General features: G+C 40.0%; 1 protein-coding gene across 2 annotated transcripts in view; it reads right to left on the bottom strand.

Annotated features, from left to right (window-relative positions):
- The window catches only part of si (sucrase-isomaltase), a 65,109-nt gene extending 44,154 nt beyond the window's left edge, over window positions 1–20,955 (bottom strand). Inside the window, exons 1-15 of one of the 2 annotated variants that reach the window (XM_031860821.1) lie at window positions 20,947–20,955; window positions 19,434–19,557; window positions 17,645–17,730; window positions 17,225–17,345; window positions 15,580–15,689; window positions 15,111–15,262; window positions 12,572–12,743; window positions 12,049–12,148; window positions 11,347–11,459; window positions 11,069–11,194; window positions 8,721–8,852; window positions 8,219–8,338; window positions 3,815–3,928; window positions 3,162–3,246; window positions 2,400–2,517 (exon numbers count right to left, since the gene is read on the bottom strand). In XM_031860821.1, coding sequence (XP_031716681.1) covers window positions 2,400–2,517; window positions 3,162–3,246; window positions 3,815–3,928; window positions 8,219–8,338; window positions 8,721–8,852; window positions 11,069–11,194; window positions 11,347–11,459; window positions 12,049–12,148; window positions 12,572–12,743; window positions 15,111–15,262; window positions 15,580–15,689; window positions 17,225–17,345; window positions 17,645–17,730; window positions 19,434–19,557 — 1,673 coding nt within the window. In that variant the 5' untranslated portion in view covers window positions 20,947–20,955. Of the gene's footprint in view, window positions 1–2,399; window positions 2,518–3,161; window positions 3,247–3,814; window positions 3,929–8,218; window positions 8,339–8,720; window positions 8,853–11,068; window positions 11,195–11,346; window positions 11,460–12,048; window positions 12,149–12,571; window positions 12,744–15,110; window positions 15,263–15,579; window positions 15,690–17,224; window positions 17,346–17,644; window positions 17,731–19,433; window positions 19,558–20,160; window positions 20,190–20,946 lie in introns of those variants that run through there. The other variant, XM_031860820.1, reaches the window with a different exon arrangement.
- Between the last annotated feature and the right edge of the window lie 5,582 nt (window positions 20,956–26,537).

Below are 26,537 nucleotides of genomic sequence, written 5' to 3'. Positions count from 1 at the left end.
TTTTTTTTCTTTCTTCCCCAGTTTACATTATTATTATTATTATTATTTAGTTTGCAAAGGGAAATCGAAGCCACATTGATTTCCATGACAATACGGAACCCTGATGATGTTTATGAAATGTGTCTCCTGCCAATAAAATATTTTAATTTCTGGACGGGGAGAAAAGGGGAGGAAGTGAGGAAGGGGACAAAGTAAAGATTAGCTAGCTTGAGTACTAAAGGAGTGAGTCACCAATTGGACTTCAGAGGGCTTGCATTTCATGTGTATATGCCCTTGTGTGTTTGTATGCGTGTACCATGTGTATGTTAGTATTATGTTTCCCTTCATACAGTGTGTGTGTCTTTGTACAACTGTGTTTACTGGGCCTTTTCTCATTTCTCCATATTTGTGCCTCATTGTCTGCTCGCTCCTCTGACTTGTGACCCAGAAATCAATCTTAGCTCATCATCATGAAGGACGTCCGAATTCCTAAAATGCACCTTGAATAGCGAGGAGTGCGTAGGCTTGCCGCAGTAGCTATAAGCTCGGAAACACCGGTGTAATCTTTTCGGCACCAGTGACGTATGAAAGGGGCGTGACACACAGCTCCCGTCTGACTACTGTTGCTCCTAAAGTATAGTTATTAAGGATGGCCTATGAGCAAGGTGAACTGCGTTTCTACGTTTTGAACTCTGTGGCTTACGTCACGGCTGACTTGAAAAAGTTAGCCAAGGGGTATTCAGCAATCTGCAAACACACTGCTAGATGCCACCAAACCATATCCCCGCTCCCTTTTAAGATGTCACAAAGAACTTTAAATAATATACCGAATGCTGTGCCATAATATTTTTTATTGTGGAATAATCTATTCCTCTGCAGTCACGGTCACCTGAAAGGTTACAATAGCATTTAATCAAATGCAGTGATTTATTTTTAATATTTTTTTTATTTGCTTCCGAGATGCATCTGAAAGTGTGTGGCAGTAATGAATCGGCAGAAAATCCCCAAAAGTGGGGAAACAAGGTGAAGGAACCCTTGTAGCACTGATGTGAGATATTGTAACAGTTCCTTTCTTCTTTTTGACTCAACATAGTGTGTGTGTGTGTGTGTGTGTGTGTGTGTGTGATCTGCATCAAAGGCTGTGCATTGCATTTGTTTAGTGTTGTGGGGTGTTATTTTCCATCAGCCAAAAAACCTATTAGTGCAGGTGTGTGCTGCTTTCTAATTGATGCAATTTCCCATACCATCACCATTAGTGCATATTAGGATTCTGGCAACTGAAGCCATATTTAGCCTTGTGTGAAATGACTAGCTGGGGGCTTGGAGACTATAGAAACTCCTGTACCAAGATGAATGTGACTGCAGCCTTTATACCTCTGTGGTTTGTGTTTTGTGCAGCTCTTGCTCATGTGCCAGGCAGACTTCCTTGAATCTACAATTTACAGTCTTTGGATTATGAATCTGATGTGCTCCTGTGAACCTCCTCTGCTACTAATTTTTTCAAATTACTCTGTGCTTGTTTGCATGATGGAAACAAAAAGAGATTAGCTGCATTTTAGGCCCACCTGACTCATCAAAATATCATTTGTGTGGCACCCAAGTACGGTTTCAGGAGCATGGCGAACTTTATGTAGCGTACTTTATGTAACTAAATGGGCTTTACATGCATTTGCATAGCTTGATTGTAGGAAATACACAAACTGGTGTGCCCCTTGCATGCACATGATATTAAGCATAGACTAAACTGGATGTATAGGTATACAGGCCAAATGTTTGTACTCAAACTAGCGTGTGCACTTAACTATCAGATGTCCACATAGTCCCCTAAATTGAATATAATAATACTGACTTGAGTGTCCTGCCTCTATATCTATAAATAAAGCATAAATCAACTTTAACCTGCTTAAAGCTCCATCAATTTCCATATCTAAATAATTATTATCATTACATCTTATAATCACATTGATTCCTCTCTGTAGGTTTGTGTAAGTAATGGGCCCTTTTAAACTGTTTCAGCGCCAGACCCAGATGAGGAATTCATTCACTCACCCTGGGATCCGGACTCATTAAAACATATTTCTGCACTTATCACATGGGATACGACTTGAAATGGTCTGCAAGAGTCACAGGCTTTGATTTAGCCGAGGGCATAATACACTGGGCTGTGCTGAACTGACAGATTTCTCCGTTGCACCTTCTTCTTTTTTTTTTTTTTTTTTACATTTCAGCTCCATTATCATGTTGCCATTTCTCACCAGCCACTGACTCTACTGCACTTAACGTTGAAGATCCCGTGTGTCGCACTGTTTTGACATTACACAACACACTTTGAGTTAGCCAATGCCTCATTGCTGTGGAGGGGTGGCAGCAAGTTAGCGTCCTCGGCACGAGTTGGCCAAACTCCTTGCGAATGTACTCACTTTTCAGTAGCCAGCACCATAGAGTAGCCATACAGACTGTGGACATCATAGTGGTTCCCCCAGGCCTGTTTGGCATCCATACACAGCGTCTTACTGTACATCACCTCATCCAGAATCTCTGTGGGGAGCGAAAAGATGGAGAAGGTAAAGAGATTGGAGTAAAGTGAGCAGAGGCATGGAATGAATACAAAATATAGGATGCAGTGATGGAAGGGGAGAAAAGGAGGGAAACAGCACAGAGGAAAGGGAGACACTGATATATACAGCAATAGGAAGTGTGAACAATGAGGAAATGAGAGACAGCCAGAGCAATGGAGAAGGAGGATGACTAAGGAGGAGTGCAATAAAAAGGTGGCATCAGGGGAGCATGCCTTTTCCAGTTATGATCATCCTGTCTGGGACACAGTCGGAATAAAAGACATGGCAGAAGACTCATTTTCAAAATCCCTCACTGGGGACTAGCTATTTTAGATGAGTTTTCCTCTGGACCTGAACTTACTTTATGAGCTATTGTGACGGATTTATCAACTTGTGCACAACAGTTGGGCTGCAAGCCCATGACATCCTCTGTATCTTTGCAGGTATATGTAGATTTATGACTGGTTTGTATGCAAGGGCAAACTTGCAAACAATCCTCGACAACGTTTTGAGACTCAAGCGTGTCTCTAAAGGAACATGGATATTGCGCATATCAAAAATGTGCAAGAAAAGCAAATGCATAATATTATTATGGCGCAGAACATATAACTAAAAGTGTCTTACTTGGAGTGTAGGGAGGGTAGTTGAGGTTGTTATCAGCACAGCCCTTATTTGATCCTTTCTGGAAACTAGCCACCTCATTCATGTCCTGCAAGTGCATCAGAGGACATTGTTCCATAAATCACAATTATAATCATTTTAACTTATTATTTGAATTATTTGCAACATGCTCTAACAGTGTTATGGATCCAGGATTCTTCCACTTAGGTGATCATCATATACTAAAAAGGAGACTCTGTTATAGTTTCTGATTCTGAAATCAGAATTAATAATGCTGATTCTGATTTTTACATTTTATTTAACCTCTTGGATAAACAAAGTGACCTGGGATGTGTTATAGTGTTTGAAGTAAGATGTTAATTTGTGTGTGTTGCAGCAATCAGAAGTAGTAATGAATGAACCAAATCAAAATGTTCTGCTGAGCACCCTTTAACTACATAATATAATCAGCCTGTGTTTGGTGCTCTGTATTGGCCTCCAATGTCCAACCCACAGTGAAGTAATTGCCACCAAAAAATTACAAAACAAAGTAAGCTCACTGCCCCTGTCTGCGCGTAATTGGCTGCAGAATAATGTCAGTGTCAGGATTTTGGGTTGGCGGACAGCTAATCAGTGGAAACACACCTTCATTTTATGTGTTTTTAAAATTGACTTACAATCCAGAGGGCGTCATGTTTGATCTCCTTGGAGAATCTCTCATACTCATCAACCCACCAGTCGATGCAGTTTTGGCTGGTGTAGTCTGGAAATACAGTCTCTCCTGGCCACACCTGAGAGGGAGAGAATGTGAGAAATGTGTTTTTTTTTTTTTTTTACAAGCACATTTTTATAGATTTGGAGCAAAACTCAAAACTCTGACAACATTAGTTTGGCATGTGAGCTCCTCTACTGATGGTATCCACTGCAGTTTCACCAACACACAATGCTGTACTTTTGTTTCATGTTCTCCTTATTTATTTCATTTCAAAAAGCATCTGCAACATGTATTTAATTAAGTGAGAATCAAGCCGACACAATATCGTACAGGTGTGAGAGAGAGAGAGAGAGAGAGAGAGAGAGAGAGAGAGAGAGAGAGAGAGAGAGAGAGAGAGAGAGAGAGAGAGAGAGAGAGAGAGAGAGAGAGAGAGAGAGAGAGAGAGAGGAGATAATGCAATAGAAATCTCTAGACGTGGCTGTGTGTTAGAAGTCGTCCTTAACGACATGTATTGAGAAAAATGATTAATCCACAGAGAAAGGCGGAGATTTCGTGAGAGTGTTTCTGTGTGTGAACCCCTCCTGTAGAGCACAGTAGATATTAAATCTCAAGGTTGCTCCATGCTAGCTATCTTTCTACCTTTTTTACTTCCACTGCCAATGACTTTACAACCCAGTTTGTAGCAAAGACATGAATCATGCTTATGTATGCTCACACAGATTTATAGTCGGATGTTTTTGGCAGGTGGTCAGAACTCCAAGGTCAGAGCTTATTGATAGTCCCTCACTGTTGCAATCTAACCTTTTCCAATCAGCTCTTTCTTCTTTCATCTCTAGATTTCTGACCCCAGCTGCTCACTAATACTGATAGCCCGGTTACCACTTTAAACAAACCTGCTGGCGTTTTATAGTGGCATATCTTTTTATAACATTGTCTGGGTTTTTTTGCTCTCCAGTCTGCCCATCTATGCCTCTGCTCCAACAAAGGGACAGACATGACGGAAGGTGGAAAGACTTCCGTCTTTTTTTGTGTTTACCCGATAGTCTGTCTTTTTGTCTCTGGTCTCTCAATGTGACTGACTTCCTGTGTACGTACCTCCCTGTCACTCCACCACACCGAAAGACAACCAGTCTGTATCTCTGTACATTACTCTCAAATCTATTATTTGTCTGTTTTCCCTTTCTCAGCCCATGTCTGTCATTCCTACCTTTAAACCCGCATAGCCTCTTTTCTCTCCTTGCTGCTTTGTTTATTGTGTGAGTGATGTCCTTCTATGATTTTACCCATACACTGAAACATATGGGCCACCAGGAAAAGCTTTATCCTTTGCGAGCAATTAGCTGTTTTAAGAGCAGAATAAATACCAGCCTGTCTCTGTATCTCCTTTGTCACCGACACATCTACCGCACAGGTCGCTTTGCAAAGACCCCATTGTTTTCATAAACAGGACACATACTTCATATGGAAATAAATTAGACTCGATTATAATAATCCGACACATGCGTGCACGGACATAAAGCACAAACGAGCGAGAAAAGCTTTTTGTTCAGAGAAATGGATACACTTATATGTACTCACAGACTGACTTTTTCCTTCTCTTTATCTCTCACACTAACACTTGCACACCTAATCTGTGGTGCATCGATGCAGAACATTTTAAGATTAAACACTAATGTGGAATCAATGCATATGTTTGACCTGTTATAAACAGCATGAAAAAGCGATTAGCCGAAGGACTGGGCCTAATCGTGTGCATAATCAAAAGCAACACTATAAAAGCATGGGAGCCGCACACTTCAACCCCCCACCTCCACCTGTCTATACAGGGGAGAGCCTTTTAAATATGTGCTCTGTGGGGAGAAGGATCAAAACGTAACATACGGGAGGCTTGAACTCCCATTAGGGCATTGTGGAGAGCCAGTTACACATATGCTTGCATACACACAGCAAATGCATATGTTTATGCTTATGTTGCATGAAATATTGTACAATGCGAAGGCTCTAATACTCGGTTGTAAAATAGACCTTAGGCAGTTTTCATTTTTTAGTCATGGATTCAGCAAGGTCCTAAATAATTTGAGAAGTTTTCTTGCCCAACATTATAAATTGACTCAATTCATGCTGATTCTTTAATGGATATCCTCAGGCTAATATCCTTGTATTGCATAGATTATTAGAATTGATCATCCTACCAACATATTTGGCATTCAAGGACTACCGACTGAGGTCCCTAGGGATCCCCAAGAATAAACTACTGTAAGAAATAATATCTTTTTGCAAACAGATCCCTGCAGATGACTATAGCTGGGATGTATTAGCTGGAAAACACAATGGGACCGCAGCATGAAGCCTTACCAAGTGCAAGTTCAAATTTGATAACAATACCACAAAAAATGAATATTTTACACGTGCTTTTCTAAGGGTATGTCTAGGTGAGGTGAGGTGTCAATCTAAAGGTCAGAGTGCAGCCACTGTTTTGAGACACAGAGACTCGGGAAATTTATATACGAACTGAAGTTATGTTCGAAAATATATAAATAATTAGGCATATCTGCCGGCTAATTTGAAATGATGCAACAGCAGCCCGTGGGTATTTATGGTCATAATAATGTATTTTGGACTAAATATTTTACTGGATTGGATCATCTGGACCTTTGGCAATGTAACAAGACCGTTTTTGTTGGAATATTATGGATGGGTGGATTTAAATGAAGCTTCATTGTTGAGTTGCCTCGATTTTGTAACTGTTTGTTTGTTGGTTGGTGGTCTAACAGAGGCGTTGATTGTACCTGCTGTTGTGATTGTATCTTGAAATGGTTTACATAAATCAAATCACAAGAATCTTAGCTTTCCAAAGATATGTCGCATCAGTAGCTACCTATACATAGCAGTTGTGTACATGACACAGATGTACAGTCGGGCCGTCGGAGTGTTAAGAGGTGTTAAACAAATAAGTGCATACCAATCAATAGCTGTATCTATCAAAGTCTTTATCTCTTAAAACTGCATAGTCGGAATTGGGTGGTTTTGACTTTGGTTCCCAGGAGCCCAATACATTAGTATTTTTAGAAAGCACTTATTAAAACGGAAAGAGAAAACAATGATATGAAGTCGATTGACAACAAAATTATTGACAAAGTTGTGGGAAATTGGAATGCAGAATAAAGCACCTGTGAGATGGCAAGGTGTACCTCTGGGTTGGGTACCCCAGTTAGCAGGATTAATGTTCCTGGAATCATCTTAAGTATTAATTTCACAAAAGCTAGACTTGGACTGTATACCATAACAACATTGTGCAATACAAGGTTCAATTGGTGCTCAGGGGCAAACACGGGCCATAAAACCATGTCCATACTAATAAAACACTTTCACCTGCCTTTACAACTGATATCAAGTGGAACGGAAGCATGGCTTGGTGATGTGTCTGCATGCCACTGTTATATAATTTATACATACTAGAAGCCCAGAGATACTCACAATTTTCCCTTCACCTAAATATTTGTATTAAAACACCATGTTGTAGTTCCCACGCAACCACATAGTGTAGAGAGTAGTTGGTGAATGTAATGGGAAATTTTAAATCATTTTCCAACATGGGGATGCAATTCCCAACCGTTTGGCAGTTCTTGAGAAGACAGACTTCTGGCAACAATAATGCCATGATAAGGTTGTTAAGATCATGTCTGTTGCCAATTGTAATGCGAAGTGGAACCGAAAGTGAACCCCTCAAACTTGCATACCTTTTTGCTGATGTAGTTTTAAAGAGCAAGATATTCCAAAAGGTGCAGGTAGAAGGGGAGGTGGATGGGTCAAACAAATCGTGGACTTCCGTCCAGGAAACCTCTGTTCCTTTTTTCTGTGCAAATCTAATAGTAAAGTTGACATTTGGTCATGAAAGTCCATAGTCACGTGAGTCGTTGGTGTCGTAAGTCACATGACTCTCATGTGGTAGTCACGTACAGTATGTAGTCAAGTCAATGACCTCTTTTCCTAAACCTAAGCAAGTGGTTTTGGTGCCAAAACTTAACTTTGTGTGAAGACGGATTCTATTTTGAAAAGAGATTATACATGTAACCAGCGTCACATAATCACTGACGAGACCAAAAGTGACTCAAGAAGGGTACATAGCTTGAAGCCTAGTGCCACTGACCAAGCTGCGTTTTTTGATACATTGGCATGGGAATATGTTGGAATATCACTGTGATGATCCTTTTACACAAGCTGCAGACATTGGACATGCATGGTGTTAAAGAGGCATTACCATCTGGAGGAGGGGCATCTTGGAGTATCTAATCAAGGGCCACTAAGAGTATTGCCTGATCTCTGTGCATGTTCCATTTATCTCTTGCACACAAATGCAGCTCACCTCTCCTAACAGTGGAGTTTTCCCATCCGATTCAGTGATCCAGGCGTTCTTCTCAGTCCCCCGGTCATAGGAGAGGTATGGAGAATCCCCTACCCTCTTACTGGTTGCTATTGCAGGATCCTGGGGGCAGAGGAATAGGACAGAACACAAATGCCTTTTGAAAATAACTGTAAAATAACTGTGTATGTATATATGTATGTATATGTGTGTGTGTGTGTGTATATATGTGTATGTGTATATATATATGTATGTGTGTATATATGTGTATGTATATGTATATATATTTTCATTCTTCTTTACAGCTGGATTTTAGCAACCTGACGTCACAGCTGCCAACATTTGGCCAGTAATACAAGACGAAGAGTACTACCAAACCATAACGGACCCAGAAATGCAAGGTAAAATAGTTATTCTGTGTTTGGACAGGGATTTCTACAGTTTACATTTACTGTTAATGTGCGAATACACAGTTTTGCTTTACTTGTAATAAAGTGCTTCTTACCAGGATGAGGATGTATTTCTGTCCCTTCGCATGAAGGTAGTCGGCGAACTGAGGCAGCTCGCTGAATTTAACTTTGTCATATGTGAAATCTTTCTTATCCTCCATGTAGTCAATGTCGGTGTACTGAATGTCCTGCATGGGAAGAAGAAACACTTCATGTACATGCAATATATATTAATACGCAATTCATAAAAACTAAAATCCCCAAAACTTTTCTAGTCTCGCTTTGAAATATCCTTTTGGAATACTGCATGTTTTATGAATACCTTGATGAGTTTACTTCAAATATGTTAGATGTCATTAGCTATTTAAAGATTAATTGGAAATGCTAAAATACTGGCATGGCTTCCATGTATTAAAATAATATTTGCATCTTGCATTAATGTAATGAATTAAAAATGACTTACTGCTTCTTAAATGTACCCACTCATGCTTCCACTTCTATGCATAACTTCAACACATTCACTCAAAATTCAGCATCTTCAAAATGACTTGGACAGGTCCTCCTAACACTGTATTCCCATCTCAGCATGGATGGTAAATACAAAACTATTTCTACTGTGAAAAACAAAACAAAAACAACACATTCTAACTGTTATCTTCTTTGACCTTCCTTTGATGGATTTTTTTGTAGACCTTACGTGAGTGCTAACAACTTGGCTAATGTCCTGCTAAACCTTGGGAGGACAATGAGAATGCACATTATTTCTTTTTTTTTTTTCTCAGGGTGTGACTCAATGCTTGCGCTGTCTGTCTGTTGTCTGCCAAAATCTACTTCATATCGATAGAGCAGATGGTTTGGAAGGTCCTGCCAGATCCTTCCTCTAATGGTAATCAGCTCCAGACATATTAGGGAGAATGTGATAATGCCCTCTGTGGTCTATCTAATGGTTATCAAATATGTCCCTGAGTACAGCAGGAGAGGAAGCAGCTGCATGCTAATGTCTTTGGATATGAAAGAGAGATTGAAGATTGAGATAGGTTGGAAATTTGTTTGCATTTTATCCTTAAATAAGAGTTCAAACTGTGTCCTTGATTGGTGCAGTCTTTGGTGAGTTGTGATACAGTTGAAGTGTTTTATGGGGACATATAAATATTTGGATTAGGAGTTAACCTTAGCAATTAAGGAAAATAAATGGCATCAAACGTCAGTGCTCTGTGTGGAAGGGACTTTTTAGAGTTGCCATTCGCAAGCTCGGACGAAGATAAGCACTAAGACTCGTTTCCAAGAAAATGTCAACCAGAGCTGGTATTTATCAAATGTCTCAGAAGGGAAGAGGTGTTGGAGTTGTTTTAACATTCAGATCAGGATGAATGAGATAATGAAAGGAACTCGGTCGATTGATCTTTCATCAGCGCTAACATTCAGTGACGCTCGAAAAATAGTCGTCCTGGGATTGAACCTATAGAGCCCAGAAGACTCTCCATTATTTGACAGAAAGCTGGATTACCCCGTCTAAGCTAAAGGCCATCCCTATCACTCCGACTGTCTGTCGAACTCCTGCTTCAACCTTCATATCACGTCTTCACATGTATTGTAGTGGTTGAGGCTCTTGCCTCTGGAACCACACAGTAGTGCATGAGTGGTTCAAATTTGAAGTATCGATTCCCCCCCACTATCCCAAAAGCTATACAGCTGTGGTAGCAGCAAAGAAATCCCCACTGCACGTACTATGCATTGTCACAGCATGACTTCAGAGAGTCAGGAAAAGGAGAATCCAGCCTCCTTTTTTAAATATCTCAACATTTTGACATCTGAGGTCAAATTCAAAGAGCTACTAACATTTTATCCCCGATTTGCATTCATTTTCTTCCTTGCAAAGAAAATGACATGTTTCCATTTCCCAGACTAGTTGATTGATAATTATTGCATGCTTCTCGGGTTGGATTTTGTCACGTAGATTTCTCGGTAACGGAGTGCTCATTCCTCTGTGTCACAACATCAGAACCATATGAATTAAACGAAGAGCTTGCAGCTCCACCTTACACCTAGTGTGATATAAATGTATTGTGATGATTAACACTGTGCAAACACAATGTGACGAGAATGTTTCTGCTGGAGATTTACAGTGTAGAGCTGAGATATTGAGGGTGAAAGTGCCAAATAAATTGTAAATGAATGCACCTGAAATCCATGAGACATCATGGATAGTTATGATATCTTTAAGATTTGTAAAGAACAGTTATTTGACATTTCTATCACAAGAATATGAACACAAAACCACAGACTGCAGTGGCAGAAATAGCATTGATAGCCATTTCAGATTGACACGCACATTGTCTGCCATACTGCCTATAGACAGCCTAAATAAATGAACTGAAAGAAAAGCAAGCAGACATCATCTTACATATGGGAGGGCCACGGCACGATTCCTCTCCACTGTTTCCTTGACCTCACTCAGGTTGCCATAGTCCCACCGAGAAAGCTGGAAACCCAGGGACCAGTAGGGAGGAATGACAGGCCTGCCAGTGAGCTGGACAACAACATTTGGAAATATTATTGCAATTAATGTTCCTAGACAACTCGCAAACAACTTTTGCACAACAGACTTACCGAGAAATGTTTCCTATATACAGTATTATGTATACCTTTTTAAAGCAAAATAAATAATCATTGGCTCCTCACCTCAAGAAACTCCTGGACCACTTGTTCTGGCGTATCTCCAAAGAGAATGTAGAAGTCAAGTACTCCTCCAATCGTCCTGTAAGTCACAGCAGGAGCGGGCTGCAAAGTCACCTCTGGAAAAAAAGACATGGAAATGTTGCAAACTAAATCCTAATTTCTTCTTAACTATAAATCATAACCCTGAAAGTTACTTCTCAAGCTATTGTGGAGTGGCTATACCTCTGTTTTGAGATTCTGTTTTATCGTTTTGCAGACGTAAGGTTCACACATGAACAGACGCACATAATCTGTGTATCAGTCATGTCAATCCATGAGCGGCAAAACAGTGTTTGTATATCAGGAGGCTATAGACATGCAAGAGAAACATGGCAGCGGGCATTCCCATCGCTTTCAGTCATCTCCTTATATAATACAGAGCCATGCAATATTCTCTTTGATTTGTCAGCACAATTCTTTGGTAGAGGCAACAGTATATCCACTTTTGTTGGTATGAAGAGGCATAACTGATGGTTCAAGAACTTGAACCATTTTCAAATGGCTCTCGTTTCCCAATGATTTGCCTGACTGTGTATGTTCATGCCACTATATGTTCTTTTTGTGTCTGTTAACTTCCCTGATGACAGTGTCATTGTATGGTTTCACCAGCATGTATTCATGTGTTTCTATGTCCCAGCGCGTGTGTGTGTGTGTTTATATCTTCACCCATAGCATTGCTGTTCATGAGAAAGACCCCGAATGATTTTCCAGTCTCGTCTTCCAGACAGAGGAAGAAGGGATAGTGTCCATAGAGGTTATGAGTACCCTGTGGGGAAGGCAGAGGGAAAGTTGGATGAGGGGATGTAGGGAAGAGGTGTCAGATGCAGGGGGGATGTGGGAGACTTATTGAAACTGAGGGGGCAACTTCACTGCCTCATCAGCTTACAAGGCATTTAAAAACATACACATGTCAGGAGCATATGTTAACCTGACACTTAAATACATGCGCACACACACTCATCCTCGGTAGACATGTGAAAGCCTTTGAGCACACAATCTGTTTGCTGCAGCAACCGAAAAAAACAAAAAAACATAGGGGTAAACATACTGTATACATGCAAATGCACTGTCTTTATCGTCTCAAATGTATGTACATATGCATGCACAAGTGTGTTTTAAACCATGCATAATGTCAAGTTCAGTGGCATTAAAAATGAAATGCTGAATTAATATCTTATCTTGTACTCACCCCGTTAGGGAAAGCATCTCTGGTGAAGATGGGCCAGGTTTTCCAGTTTGTGTCATGGCGATACTTTTGATGAACATGCTCACCCAGGCCATAAATATTATGGGATGGAAGCTTAGCAGACATCTGTAGGTACTGGTCTGCAAACACCAGTGGAGCCATTGTAGTGTCAAACCTGAATGTGTTAAAAAAAAAAAAAAAAGAAAGAGAGTAAAACATATTACAAACAAAGTAGCTGGTCTGGAATGTGAAAAAAGAGAAGGAGCAGGTGAAAGAAAACATGAGACAAATGCATAAGAAAGAAAGTGAGAGTGAGATGCAGTGATAAGAGGGAGTGGGAACAAGACAAGGACGTGTTGAGTTGAGTTGTAGAAAAAAAAGGGATGGGAAAGAAAGACCATCCTATCAAGCTCTAATAAGCCCTCTGGGTAGCATTTCTCTAGCCTTCAAAACAAGACGTACACTGGTGGTTGAAATACTGAGCTTGCTCTATAGCTGTATTCAGCTGCCAAAATAAAGATATAGATACATTAGTAAAGGTTATAAATGCAGTCAATATACATTTTTATGAAAGTCATGACAACACAAACACTCAAATGGACCCTTTTCTGAGAAAGCCCACGCATGAATCACAAAGGTCAATGTGTAGAATGATTAGAAGTATCATTACCCTGCGTGCACACAATCACTATCTACTTATTTTATTGGAACTATGTTTATCTTAGGAAATGAGACCTTAATAAACATTTAAGGATGACTTGGTGCAATTTTTATGTCATGAAAAGTGATTCGTGAACCTTGTTATCACTCTACTTTATGGTCTTCTTAGATGTTATGCGGTGCTCAGAAATTGATTATCAAGTTATTAAAAACATTGCATGCAAGACTGCTTTTGATAACGCTAACAGCCGCCAAAGAAGGAACACAAGGAAACCATTGTATCCAAGTGAAAACTGCAGTCGGGAAAACTATTGTACCCAAATTATTTTCCTACAATTCCAACAAAATCAAAAGAATTAGAAATACAAGTAAACTATTCAATTTATAGCATGTTGTAATAGGCTAAATGATGAAGCCATTTGAAACGTACTCGCCCTCCTTCCTTAAATGCTGGATTCTACCTAAATGGTAGTGATCACTTTCCAAAGGTCCTGTGAGATAATTGAATTTGCTGGTGTGGGTTTTAATATTGTCTTTTGTATTTTTGCGCCTGGCAGATACTATTGCCTGAACTCTAAAGTAAGGTGAGTTCCTAGGTTGCGCCCTATGGGACAACTACAATGCAGGGAAGAGAATCTCACCTTTTCGAATGAATGAATTATAATCTTAACAGAAAGAGAGGCTCTTAAAAAAACCCAAAGTCTGACCTATCACCCAAATACACTACAAAACACACAGTCATAATGGTGATTAACATTTGGCCCTGTAGCGACAGGGGAAGCAAAACAAAGTTAGAGCAATTTGATTACTAAATAGCTGCAATCTCCCTGCCTCTGGCTGAAGGTCATGTGCGATGTTGAGAAAGACAATGCTGGTTAATACACAGATACGTGAGGCAAGCCGACGTTTGTCATGTGATATATTTCACAAAGAATATAAAGTCTTTATTAAATTAAAGATAAATGTTTGCCTTGCAAGGTATTTGTCATGTGCCATGAATGGCAATCAGCTCTGATTCACAAATACAGAACACAGTGATGTACAAAACAGCCTTTAGTATATAAGGTCATCGTGGTGGTATTTAATCCTGAGCACCACGTAGTAGTAATGCAGAGAGGGTGGCTGTGCCCTCAAAACCCCTATTTCCCCCAAAGTGCCATATTCTATACTGCATCTATGATAATATTGGTTCAATGCCTTTTAAGTGTGTGTGTGTGTGTGTGTGTGTGTGTGTGGCGGCACACAGCTCTGAGGGGTAATGGATCACCCAATGTCACCCAGGGCTAACGAAGTGGCCTGGTTCTACATGAACATAATTATTTACTGCTGTGGGAAACTAACATGTAACATGGCAAGGTGTTCCATCATTATGTAGAAAACAATGCATGATAATGACATTATGTGGGTGCACCACTATAGAGGATTTCTGACATAAGTGCCTTTAAATGTGATACAAAGAATCAATGTTAATGTATTGACAATTCTCAAATTTAACTGGTGAAAAAAAAAAAGCTAGCCTTCAAATAAAATAATACAATTTTGGACATTATGGCACAGGCTGTGTTTTGTCCACAGAAATATATCCACACAGTCAACTGTGAGCATGGCTTGCAGTATCCTCTAATAAAACTTACCAATACAACAATCTCCTGCTACCATACATGTTTCACACATCAGCCCTCTCTCCAGCTGCAGCCATACAGAATATATCCTACATATACGTGTAGTGTATTATAACACATAGCAGAGTATCCTTCACTGTCCAGATGGAAAACAATGTGATATTGTAATTCTTATGAACAACCATGTCCCTGCCCAACACAAATACACAACGAACATACACAAACACACACACACACACACGCGTTTACTGAGCACTCACAGGACTTTTTTGTTCTCCTTCCTGTGTACAGTAAGACCAAAGGGTTTGTGTGTCATCTCCAGTGTGTTGCTGATGGGGCTGGAGGGGTCACTGGTGAGGCTGCTGATGTGCTCATGGGGGACTTCAAACCTCTGCCTGTGGGCATCATAGATCTGAGGGGAGAGAAGAGAGAAACAACCATGCAGGCAGTGTGAGGGTGGCCTCATACTTCACGGTCATGTTCATACTTTGTTGTGTACATTGCTATTTTTGTCCTCTTTTGTTCTGCACAGCATTCATGTTTAACATGCTTTGATAAAAACTACTTTTCAAATGAATTCGTCTAGACTAGATTTATCTCACAATTCCCTCTGTTTCTGTCTAATTGTGTGTGTGTGTGTGTGTGTGTGAGTGAGAGAGTGATAATTTAGTGTGAATTTGTGTGCAAGTAAAAAGGTGTTTAACAGAGGTGGTGTCTGTCAGTGTGTACCTTAAATCGGAGTCGATTGTTTGACTGCATTTCTGCGTGAAATGACAGCTCTTGTATTTCGGCCCCAAATAAGGAAGGAGAAGCCATTCTCTTCAGTTGGGCTTTCATCACTGCAAAATGAAACAAATGGGGAAAGGAGGGGAAAGGTTATAGTACAGTTAAAAATATCCATTCTCGGAAATATATCACATTCAACTACCTAATCCCCAAAATAGAGATGAAATTACGTAATGGTTATAATTGCAGTCATTATTTCCATCAAAGCACAAAGAAGTCAGGAAAGTTAGCAAGAGAGTGAATATTATAATTTCCCAAAATATCAAACTAAATTTAAATCGCTGAGAAGGATGAGAAGACTGATACTGCTCCCATGTCTGTACAGTAAATATGAAGCAAACGCCAGCAGCTGATTAGCTTAGCTTAGCATAAAGATCGGAAATGGAACAACGGCAAGCCTGGCTCTGACCGAAAGTAACAAAATCCATCACCTTTAGAAAGCTCACTAATTATTTTGTGTACAGCTTGTGTATTTAACCCATACAAACACCTAAGTATAACAACTAGATACATTGTGATTTTATGTGCTGCGAGTTACCTGGCAACATCACGGTCACGACAAGATTCCCAGAATGTCGAACTCTTCCTCTAATACTTATGCACATCTGACCAATATTCTGGACTTCAACGTAAGTGGTCTTAATTTTTAAAAAAATGCCCCATTGGCATCCAAGCTGTTGAGAACAATTGTTGGATGAGGATGTGCACCAACCACATTAGTTATTGGGGCAACATGCGTAAGTGCATTAAAAATGAAAAAATACAACATTTAACTATAAAATGACTTACCATTCCCTACAATAAGTGAACTGCAACAATGAGAATACACTGCAATAGTCTTCAGTTCTAGCACTCATAAAACTCACCAGGTGAGCTTCCACAAGAATCCATTCAAACACTGATCATATTGATAAATGTATAACCTGGGAATACATCAAAGGGTGCAATATGCTTTGAGAGTCCACAGTTGTCCCGGAGGTAAACGTGGGTAGTTTGCATAGTAGCCTCGAGGGATACCATGGCAGTATGTAACAATATGTGAAGACCGTTAAACTTATATAAGGAGTGTATTTTTTTCTGTAATGGTTAGTCCCTGTTGAGTAACATTAAAACTATCTCAGGCAGAGCAAGATAAATAGTTTTTGATAAAATTCCTCTGTCTACATAAGTGTTTGGCATTTTTTTTTATTTAACTACCTTCTGTTAAGAATATATTGTGAAAATGTATATATTTTTCTTTTGATAAAATGTTCTTATGCTATTCAAATGTCACCAAAAATATTAATAGCAAATGTCCAATGTTTCTTCCTCCTTTTACACAATAACTGAGTTCACATATGGCAGTGAAATCAAGCAGAAAATGGAAAAACATGCATGCTGCAAAGTCAATCATGTTTTCTGATATGCCATCCATGTCATATATCCCAGAAAAGCTTGCCTTCGGCAAAGTCAGTGAAAAAGGAAAAACGGTGTGAGGAAGACAATTTGAAGGAATGTGGAGCATTTAGAATTTTAAAATAAGTTAAATAGAAAGCCAAGACCGCATGAGTGGAAGAGCAGGATAGAGAAAGGAGAAATGGGGATTTACCATAAGGATTCGGTTGCTCCACTGATTCCACTGTGTATCCATGGTTGGTTGAGAAGAAACACCAGGGAACATTTCTCTCGTCCAGTGGGCTCCAGCAACATCCACGCTGCTCACATTGCAGCTGTTCGAGCAGGGTGGTTGATGCAGTTATCATTATTGTCATCCACATTGTCATTGTTGTCATTGCTGCTATTTTAAACAATGTTGCATTATCATCATCATTGCCGTTGTTCTTGTCATCATTATAACCAGGGTAAATATAATCATGAACTACACCATTTTAATTGTGACGATGGTCCGAGTAAAAATTGAGTTGTAAGGAAACCAGTAATTACCGAATCATCAACTCCTTCGGTTAAAGGTGTTTAAAAAAACCTTCTCCATATACTTTGCATTCTTGGAAATGGTAGTGGCTCATACCTTTGAGGCTCCAGCATCAGGGAAACAGTCTACTCTTTCAGCCAAAGAAATGGTGGGACACTGAGGAACGAATACTTCAGTAGTTTCTGCCAAAAGATGAAATGTTTACTTGAAACAAAACTTCAAAGTGACAACTAAGCCGCTTACTAATTTAAGATTTATAATCATTTGAGCAATGAGCTGATGATGGCACTCACCAATAGACCTTTTTCACAGCAAACATTTTGACATGTCGTAGTGAAAAGCACTGGTGAAATTGCTTACATTAGCGATGGCTCGGTTCCATTAATTGTCACAGTAAGCTATTCCTGTCAGCCAGCATGCACGATACCAGGACGTCCCGAGTAGAATGCAGCCATCATTAATGTTATTAAATACACCTATTCTTTTCTTACTATGACAAGCCAAACTATCTACCTCAAACAACTCTATATAAGAAGTGGATATACGTAGTTGTCGTGGTGTCACCAATTGGTTTGTCGACTGCAGTTTTGAAGCCTCGAGTTGGCATTTTGGCCATCTCCATCTTGAATTTTGGTCGTCGCTATCTTATTTTTTTGCAACCAGTGAACAGAAGTGACCATATTTAAAGTGCGGAGGAGTGACGTGGAGGCGCTGTATACGGCTCTGATAGGGATCTGTTATTCACAAGGTAGCCACGCCCTAAAACATACACTGCTTTATCGTCTATATTACTCTAAACAGATCTTAATTCACAAATTGGACAACATGCTGTATTGAAGAAGACTTGAAACTAGTGATTGAGACCATAAGCTCATGTTTACAAATGTTTATTGAGGTAATAAATCAAGTCAGTTTGTCAAGTTTCTCATTGACTTCCATACAATCAGACTTCTTTTTAGCAACCAGAGGAGTCGCCCCCTATTGGCAAGTAGAGAGAATGCAAGTGCAAGGCACCTCTCATTATCCCCCACTTTTCAGAACTTGAGGTTGCTGTCTGTCTTTGATAAAGGTCGACTGAGAGAAATGATAGAATAAGTCATTTAAGCAAAGCCCTCTAGATACAGTAGTAGTTATGATGGAAGGAAAGGAGGACGTGAGGTGATGTTATTATGGAACAGCATCCACCCTGTGCAGGTGGATGGATGGATCAAAAAACTAACATTATAATAGGGGACCATGGTTCTTTTTCCATTTCAACGCTGGTTACCTTAAACGGGTAGATATAATTGTGAACATTTTGTCCCATTCAAAATAATACAAAGTGAAAGGCATTTCTTTCTTGAACTTTGGCTGACAATGGGTCTTTTAATGAGCTTTGGTCTTAGAGCAAAGCTAGATTTCTATCATCCTCCATTGGTTTCACGGAAAACTAATATTTTCGTAACTATTGTTGAAAGTAGGATCAATCCAAGTTACCTGGAAAATGGGATAAGGTGCTCTTGTCTCACAACCACTCCAAAGCCACACAGTTGCAAGTCAATTTTGCAAGTTTAACTCATGTAAAATTAGAGAGAGTTTGATCAGTCGGCTTACACACTGGAGCTATTTATTGACCATTGCCAGCTAACTCGGATGACCACATAGCAGCAATTATGGCCTCACATACACTACTCTGAACACATCCCAAGTGTTTCAAGGGTATATTGGTGGTAGTTAGCCTGCAATACAACTTGATGGCATGATTGCAGACACTTGCAGAGGCTAAGTAGCATTAACAGTTTTACAAATATAGGGGGGACATGGTGAATGCTTTGGGCTAATGTGTTTTTAGTTGTGTTAAATTTTACACATGCATCTTTATGTATGTGTAAGCATGTTCACCTACCATCTTTAAGGACCCCAGGTTCTCCGGTGACAAACAGGACTATGAAAGTGATGGCTGCCACAGACATCAATGCAAACATGACCATTAGGGTCACCTCCAAACCTGAGAACCGCCTTCTCCCCATCTAACACAAATGCACACAAACAAAGAGAGTGATTACAAAGGCCAACATCATTAACACCCAATAATGACACCAAGTTTACTAAAGGCAAGGTCTTGGAGGTCTCAAACTTCCCTGCTTAATGAGGCCCATTGGCAGGACACGCACAAAACAAGCAAACTATAGTAAACACACACATATATTTTCCTTGTATTGACCTTGGACTGCGATAGCTTTGTGAAGTTAAAAAAAACACAATAAAATGAAAAAATAAATATATTAAGACTTAAAAAAAAGAGAAACAGGGAGTCGACAAAACTGCCCGACAGGCTGGGCCTAATCTTGCAAAGGCACCCATCATATCACTCAAGTGATTAGGCTTCACTCCAATGTACTGGAGACAAAAACAAGGTGAATGTGTGTGGGTATGTGTCTATTTGGGTGAATGAGAGGCTCATAGCCCACCTGTTTAATGTGCTGTGAAGAGCAGGCGAGGGCAAAGAGACAGACAGAGAGTCAAACGTGTGCATGCCCCCCTGCACACCACGCAGAAGCACCAATAATCGCCTGCAAACATGCAATGCAACACCGAGGCACACACGTACACACCATTCGTACAGTACAAACCTTTTAGCCTCTCTCTTCTTCCCTTTAGCTTACACTACTAAGTGCCTAAAAATAGCTTCGGCCCATAACAACATATCGTTTTACTTCTCCCAACTCACAGACATTCTGATAGGCGCAGATGCACAGACATAGAAAAAGCAGGGGCACTTTTTGGCTCCAGTGTTTGGATTCCCATGAGTGCAGGCAGTTTAGAGTATTATCTGATATTGCTTTTGAACTTTTACTTTTAGTTCACTGGTTACTTTGAGACACATTCTTAAAAGTGAATGTCAAGAGGAGGTTTGTCACCTGTAATAATGTTCAAGACTGGCATAAAAAAAAAGTGGATCAGTGCCGTGTATATCTGAATAAAGAAATCTGTCGACACATCAGTATTCAAAGCCCCCATAGACATCTGTCTATATACTTTGGATTATTTAGATTGGATTAGAAAGCTGTGTTAAGCAAAGAGCTACACTTAACCAACATTATCATTCACAAGCTTGGTCACCGTCTATCTACAGTAATGTGGATACTACTGCATAATAAAAACATCTGCAATCTACACAAGGTTGAAAGCAAGTCTGTATCTGTAGCAAGAAGGATTTTGAATGCGTTAGGTTTTATTTATTCATTACATTAATACGTCAATGTTGTAGTTATTAAAATTTAATCCCACTGGCATCAGTTATAATCCCAGTATCATTTTTTTAAATTGTGGTGTATCAACAAATGCTGGAAGTGTAATATAAAATAAAGATTAGTTTTTGATTTGAACAGCTAGACAGCCTGCAGCTGCAGTCTTACCTTGGCGCTCTTCAATGTTCAGGGCAAAGTGCTTTTGAGTTCAAGTGAGATAGCACCTTATAATCCACAGGCTGTATTGTGGTCATAGGGGCTCTCCACTCCTTTACTGCGGTGTGTGTGTGTGTGTGTTTTACATTCTGAGCATGCAGACCCCGGAGCCATAAAATGTCAGATAACCATAGAGTGTGAGAAAACAACTGCAGCCTAAAATTCCCATATCAGTTTGTTACAATCAATCCCGCTATCATGTTTGATTCCTGTGTGTGTGTGTGTGTGTGTGTGTGGATGGTTGTAACTCAAAGATTATTGTGTATTTTTGTGTATATAAGCTGTGACTCAGCACGGGTAATCTTTATACCACTGTCAATGTCTAATGAATCCACTGTGATCAACGCTTAACAGTTTTGTGTGTTTATATAACAGGATCACAAAACAGATGATACTGGAGTCCCTGTATTATTATATGAGGCAGTCATCTAGCCTGGTAAATAAATGTAAATGTGTGATCCCATGCAAATCACGTACTGGAACTCTCATGCTTAAACCACCTCAGTGGTCTCACTCGAGCCATATGTTGAAAAGTTTAAAACACATTTGTCTCTGCAAGATGCATACACAAGCTTTAGTCCTCCCATAATGTAACTATGCCGGCAAGCAGTCTTTGGAAATAGCCACTCACCTTTTTAATTTTCTTAAAACTGCACTGAAATTGACAATTTTTCTGTCTCATCAAAACCACAAGAAAAAAACAAAACTACTCCGGCAACCTCTATACATTCGAACAAACACAAGCTGCGTCAAGCTGCTGTAGCATGTATTTGATCCCTGATCTGTTCCACCACTGAATGATCTGTGTGGATGAGGGAGCACTGTGAATTAAAGTCCATGAAGACAGTAAAACAGTCTTCTGACCTGTTGTTCATATTCATTAATGAGTTTGTGTAATGGATAGTTCTTATCTTACACTAGCTAAACCTTTAAGTGCAGAGGTTATTCTGCTTCTGGCATTTTGGCAGTTACTGAACAGCTTCAGGCGTGTTACAAAGGGCACACCCTGCTTTGCATGTAGCCAGGGAAAATGAACACTGGTTGCAATTCGATCTGTAATCTGACTGAAAGGGACTCATATTTATGGCTAAATGAAAGTGTCTTAAATCTCATTTGGGTTTTACTTGGATACAAGACACTTAAAATGCCGAGTGTAAATGGGACCTATGAAGACCTGGTGGTCAACCTGCCTTTGAGTGTGGCTTTTAAAATGTCCATCACAATTTCATAAAGCCCAAAGTTGTTTTTAAATTACCTTTTTTGTCCGACCAACAGTCCAAAACTCAACGATATTTAGTTTAGAGTTCCATAAAATGAAGAAATCCTAACAATTGAGTAGCTGCACCAATTCATTTTTGGCATTTGTCCTCCAAAAATGACGAGTCAAACAAATCACAGTGATTCAGTATTAACTCTCTGTTGATCAACTAATAGATTCATTGTTAGAGCCTTAAATGGGATAAAGTACAGAGCTACAGTGCTTTTAATCACAGAACTAGAGTCACAATGTGTAACTACTGCTCGATTTTACAACGTCTTTGTCTTGTAACAATGCTCCCCAGTCTTTGGTCTGCAGACAGATGACTGCACCCTCTGCTGTGACACTAGGACAATGCCGCAATCATCATCATAGCAGGTCAGCAGCAAAGATGAACAACACTCACCTCCTCTCTGGCCATCACACACGTGGGAGTCGTAGGGACCCACAGAAAACCAAAGTACACAGTTGGCTTTCTGCCTTCAAGCAAATGGTTCCACTGTTTGCCTTAGCTAACAGAGATTAAATATGACGTGATGCAGCCTCCCTTTGTTTCAACAGAGGCCTTCCTCTGAACATGACGTCACAAGCATGAAGTTTACTGGGTCTGGTATTTGAAGTGCCCGATGTTGATTTTGTTTGTCTGGCTTGAAAGGACTGCAAAGCTGTGGTTCAAATTGTTTACAGTTTCTATGGCCAAAGATCCATCCATGCCAATACACTCTATAGTTTGGAGATGCCGTTAGTCCATGCAATCCGAATAAACAGAAGGAAGAGGTCCAACCAAGTGAGCTATTCACTATCAAGAGACACAATCATCGTCTCCTTCAACACAAAGCTTGATTGCCATGGACTATACGATTTTTAAAAAGCCAGTATGAGCTTTGTTTGTGTGTGAGTGGACCCATGTAGGGGAGATAATAAAAGACGGGGGGGCAGAAGGCTTTCATTATAGAAACCATCATTTGGCTCAGATACCATGTGTGCAACGATGTCTTAAGAACGTCTTGTGTGTATGTAAGAGCATGGAGAGAAGTAGGCGTCCAAGTCAGTCTCTGATCATTCTGCTCACTCCTTTTCTCTCCGTACACCTCCAATTCCACTTTGCCACTGCCAATTGCAGGTGCTCTACCTCTAGAATGCAGCGCCAGCCGATTTCAATAGAACAAACTGAAATTGGCAATTCACTCTCCAGTATCGATCCAGTCACTTTAAGACTAGGTACTCAACATTGAGAGCTGCCAACCAACCCTGATTATATACGTGTGTTCATTTGTGTGTGTTTCTGTGTGTGGGTATGACTGGGAACCCTCACCAGTATTCTGGAGAATCAACACCTGGATTGTTTACCTGATATCAGATCTGCATAGAACAGAGTTCGTTAAGCTACTTTTAGAGCGCGGTAACCATTAACTGCTAAAATGTCTCTTAACTGGCATCGTTTAGAGTTGGATCACGTATGAATCTTTTTGCTACATTTTATGAAGTTTACATTGTATTATCTTCATTTCCACTCTCAAGCTCTCAATATAGTAAATATGTTTATACAGATTTTTATCTGGCCTTGGATCTCTGTCTGTGTCTGTGAATGTGTCTGTACACTGTACCAGGTCTATTAATAATTGACCATATGGATGTATAGCAAATGTATACTCAGTCTAATGTACAGTCTAATGCTTGAGATGGGAGACATTTCCATGATGTACATTTATTATATTTTTTTGTCATGTCACTTCCACCTTTTATCCAAATAAACCTCTCTACAGGTTATGACACAATAATCATCCTGTTCCCGGATGTAGCGGACATCCACAGGATTATCTTGATAGAACTGAAATGTCTGACAATCTGAACTAGTAAATTCTGCCCTCAGGAACCTATAGGTCTCGAAGTGGTTAGATTCTCAATGTACCAAGTGCCTGGACAAACTCAAGATAGGACTTGAGATCAATCATTGCACTGAAACCGTTACGGCTAACTGTAAACGGTTTTATGAACCATCTTTCCGGTTTTTACAATCAGCTACATTCCTGAGGACACAGATGCCAATTGTAATAAATAACAATTTTTTTCTGTCCGTCTCCCAGGACACTGATTTATGCTGACATTTTGAGAATAATGTTCTGCATGAATTTATTATGCATATAGGTACACATACATGTATTTCTAAATAGGTCTGTCTGTCATGATAACATTATCTATCTAGCCGTCAGGCCCAGGAAGAGGGGGGGGGGAAGCAGGCAGTTCTGTCCATCTGCAGGCTGGAAGGCCCGCTGCGAGCAGGAACATCTCCACAGACTGAAAGGACATCCAGCCAACTAAGAAGCAAGAACCTGAAGAAGTGCCTTCCTTCACTTGGTTTCTAATATGTTACAACCATGATTAATAACTTTAAATCCTGCACACCAGCGCTTTCTCCGTGGCTCTGCCGGTTCCGCCTCTTCTAGAGATTTGTGTTCCTGACCATCCCGTCACAGAACTTTTTTTTTTTTTATTTTATTTTTTTTTTTTAGTACAATAGTAATATGTGCACTCACATTTTAACCTTCTTATCTGCTGGGATCTGTAGTTTTAGCTCCTGGTTCAGTGCTCCTCTTAATGCGCTTGATCTCCAGCTTCTCCTTTTAGTTTTTTCACACAGGGGAGTTTCATCTCAGAGTCCTGGACCTCTGAAGTCCATCTGTAGAGTCCAGTGCACACCAGCCCATTTTGTTTACCGTATACATAATTTGATTAGTCTGCTATATACAGTGCATGGGCAGGTTCCATTGCACCGAGACCTTTTAACAGTGTTGGGCTTTGTCGATTTGAGCGATCAGCATTCTCTGTTGATGGTCTGAGTAATGGTTTTGGGTGAGGCTACTACTCATTAATGCATTTGCTTAGCAAAACAAAAAACACACAGTGAGACAATCATCACATCTTTCTGCTTCCCATAAGCACTATAGTGTCTAGCAAGTTGTTTTCTTAAATGTAGGTCTGCCTCCTTAACAAGCATCCGTGTTCTGGTGGTAGTGTATAATTACAGTCCACACAAACATGCTACTCAACACCATCTCTAATAAACCTTGTGTCCTGGGCTTTTTGCATGTAAAATAAAAGAATGTTACTGGTGCGTAAGGCCGGTAGAAGAGTGTTGATGAAATCTATACACCCCCAATTTTTGGAGAATAATGAGTATTAGCGGTGCTGAATATTGCTTTTATTGGCAATTTGATTCGCATTAAAGTGTGTTGGGTCTCCGACTGCATAAACCCACACGATGTAATATTGCTTGTGATGTGCAAAGGGATAACCCTTTCCTGGCATATTAAACTGCTGCCACAAAATGAAGTTTAGTGGTGGAAAAAATGATTATCTTTGCCTTCAGCCTCACAGAAATCAAGCCCAGGAAATGGCAACATAACAATGAACTGTCCATGTTGATATAGCCATTCAACCTCCTAGGAGACAAATTCATCGAGCAATTAGGCCGGGTGGTTGCAGTTGTTCACTGATTGTGTGTGTGTGTGTTTGTAACTGTTACATCACCAATGACTGCACTAGCCATAATATGCAGGTGGCCTATCTAAGTGTTCCCATTATGCAGTACTCCCCAAAAGCATGGCACAGATGTTAGACCCCTATGGGGGAGAAACGGCATATTGAATGAAGAGGGGAATGCATATGCACAACTTTTTACACACACACACACACACCGTTTCTAAGGGAAATGTCATCCATCCCTGCTGCTACTCTGCATGTTTTGACATATATAGACTCACACACATTCACATGGGCATGTGCACACACAGACGCACTCTAAATAATGAGTAAGTAAGCAACTGTCAGTTTTAAGCTTTCATAGTTGCTTTAAATGCACTGTGTGCTAGATCCGATATGATGATTAACCACTTTTTATTTGTGTGTGTTGCTATTCAAGTTCGGTGCAAAGCTCACCAGTCGCTACTATCTTTCGAAAGAAGGTCAACGTGTGAATATTTCTAATGTAGGTCCTCACTGTTTTACATCGGCTGTGTTACGAAACCTGGCAGTGACCTTGTGAACTCCAGGGGGCCTGGAGTTCAGGGGAGTTGTAATGAGAGTGTCACGCTGGATTTTGAAAAGGAGAAAACGAAAAAAAAAAAATGAAGTAAAAGTTCTCGCTCTCCTTTCATGTGTTGAGGTCTCAAATTTACTGCTGCTGCTGAGCTGCTCACGTTCTGTGGAGTATCAATATTTCATTATTTCATATGTGTGTGGTTAGCAGAAGAGAAAATCGTGCTCTCTCTCTCTCTCTCTCTCT

Source organism: Anarrhichthys ocellatus, unplaced genomic scaffold, assembly GCF_004355925.1.
Source record: "Anarrhichthys ocellatus isolate YVR2014 unplaced genomic scaffold, GSC_Weel_1.0 scaffold24, whole genome shotgun sequence".
In the NCBI taxonomy this organism is placed as follows: Eukaryota; Metazoa; Chordata; class Actinopteri; order Perciformes; family Anarhichadidae; genus Anarrhichthys; species Anarrhichthys ocellatus.
Note: the sequence above shows the minus strand (reverse complement) of the source record. Positions and strands in the feature narration are given on the sequence as shown.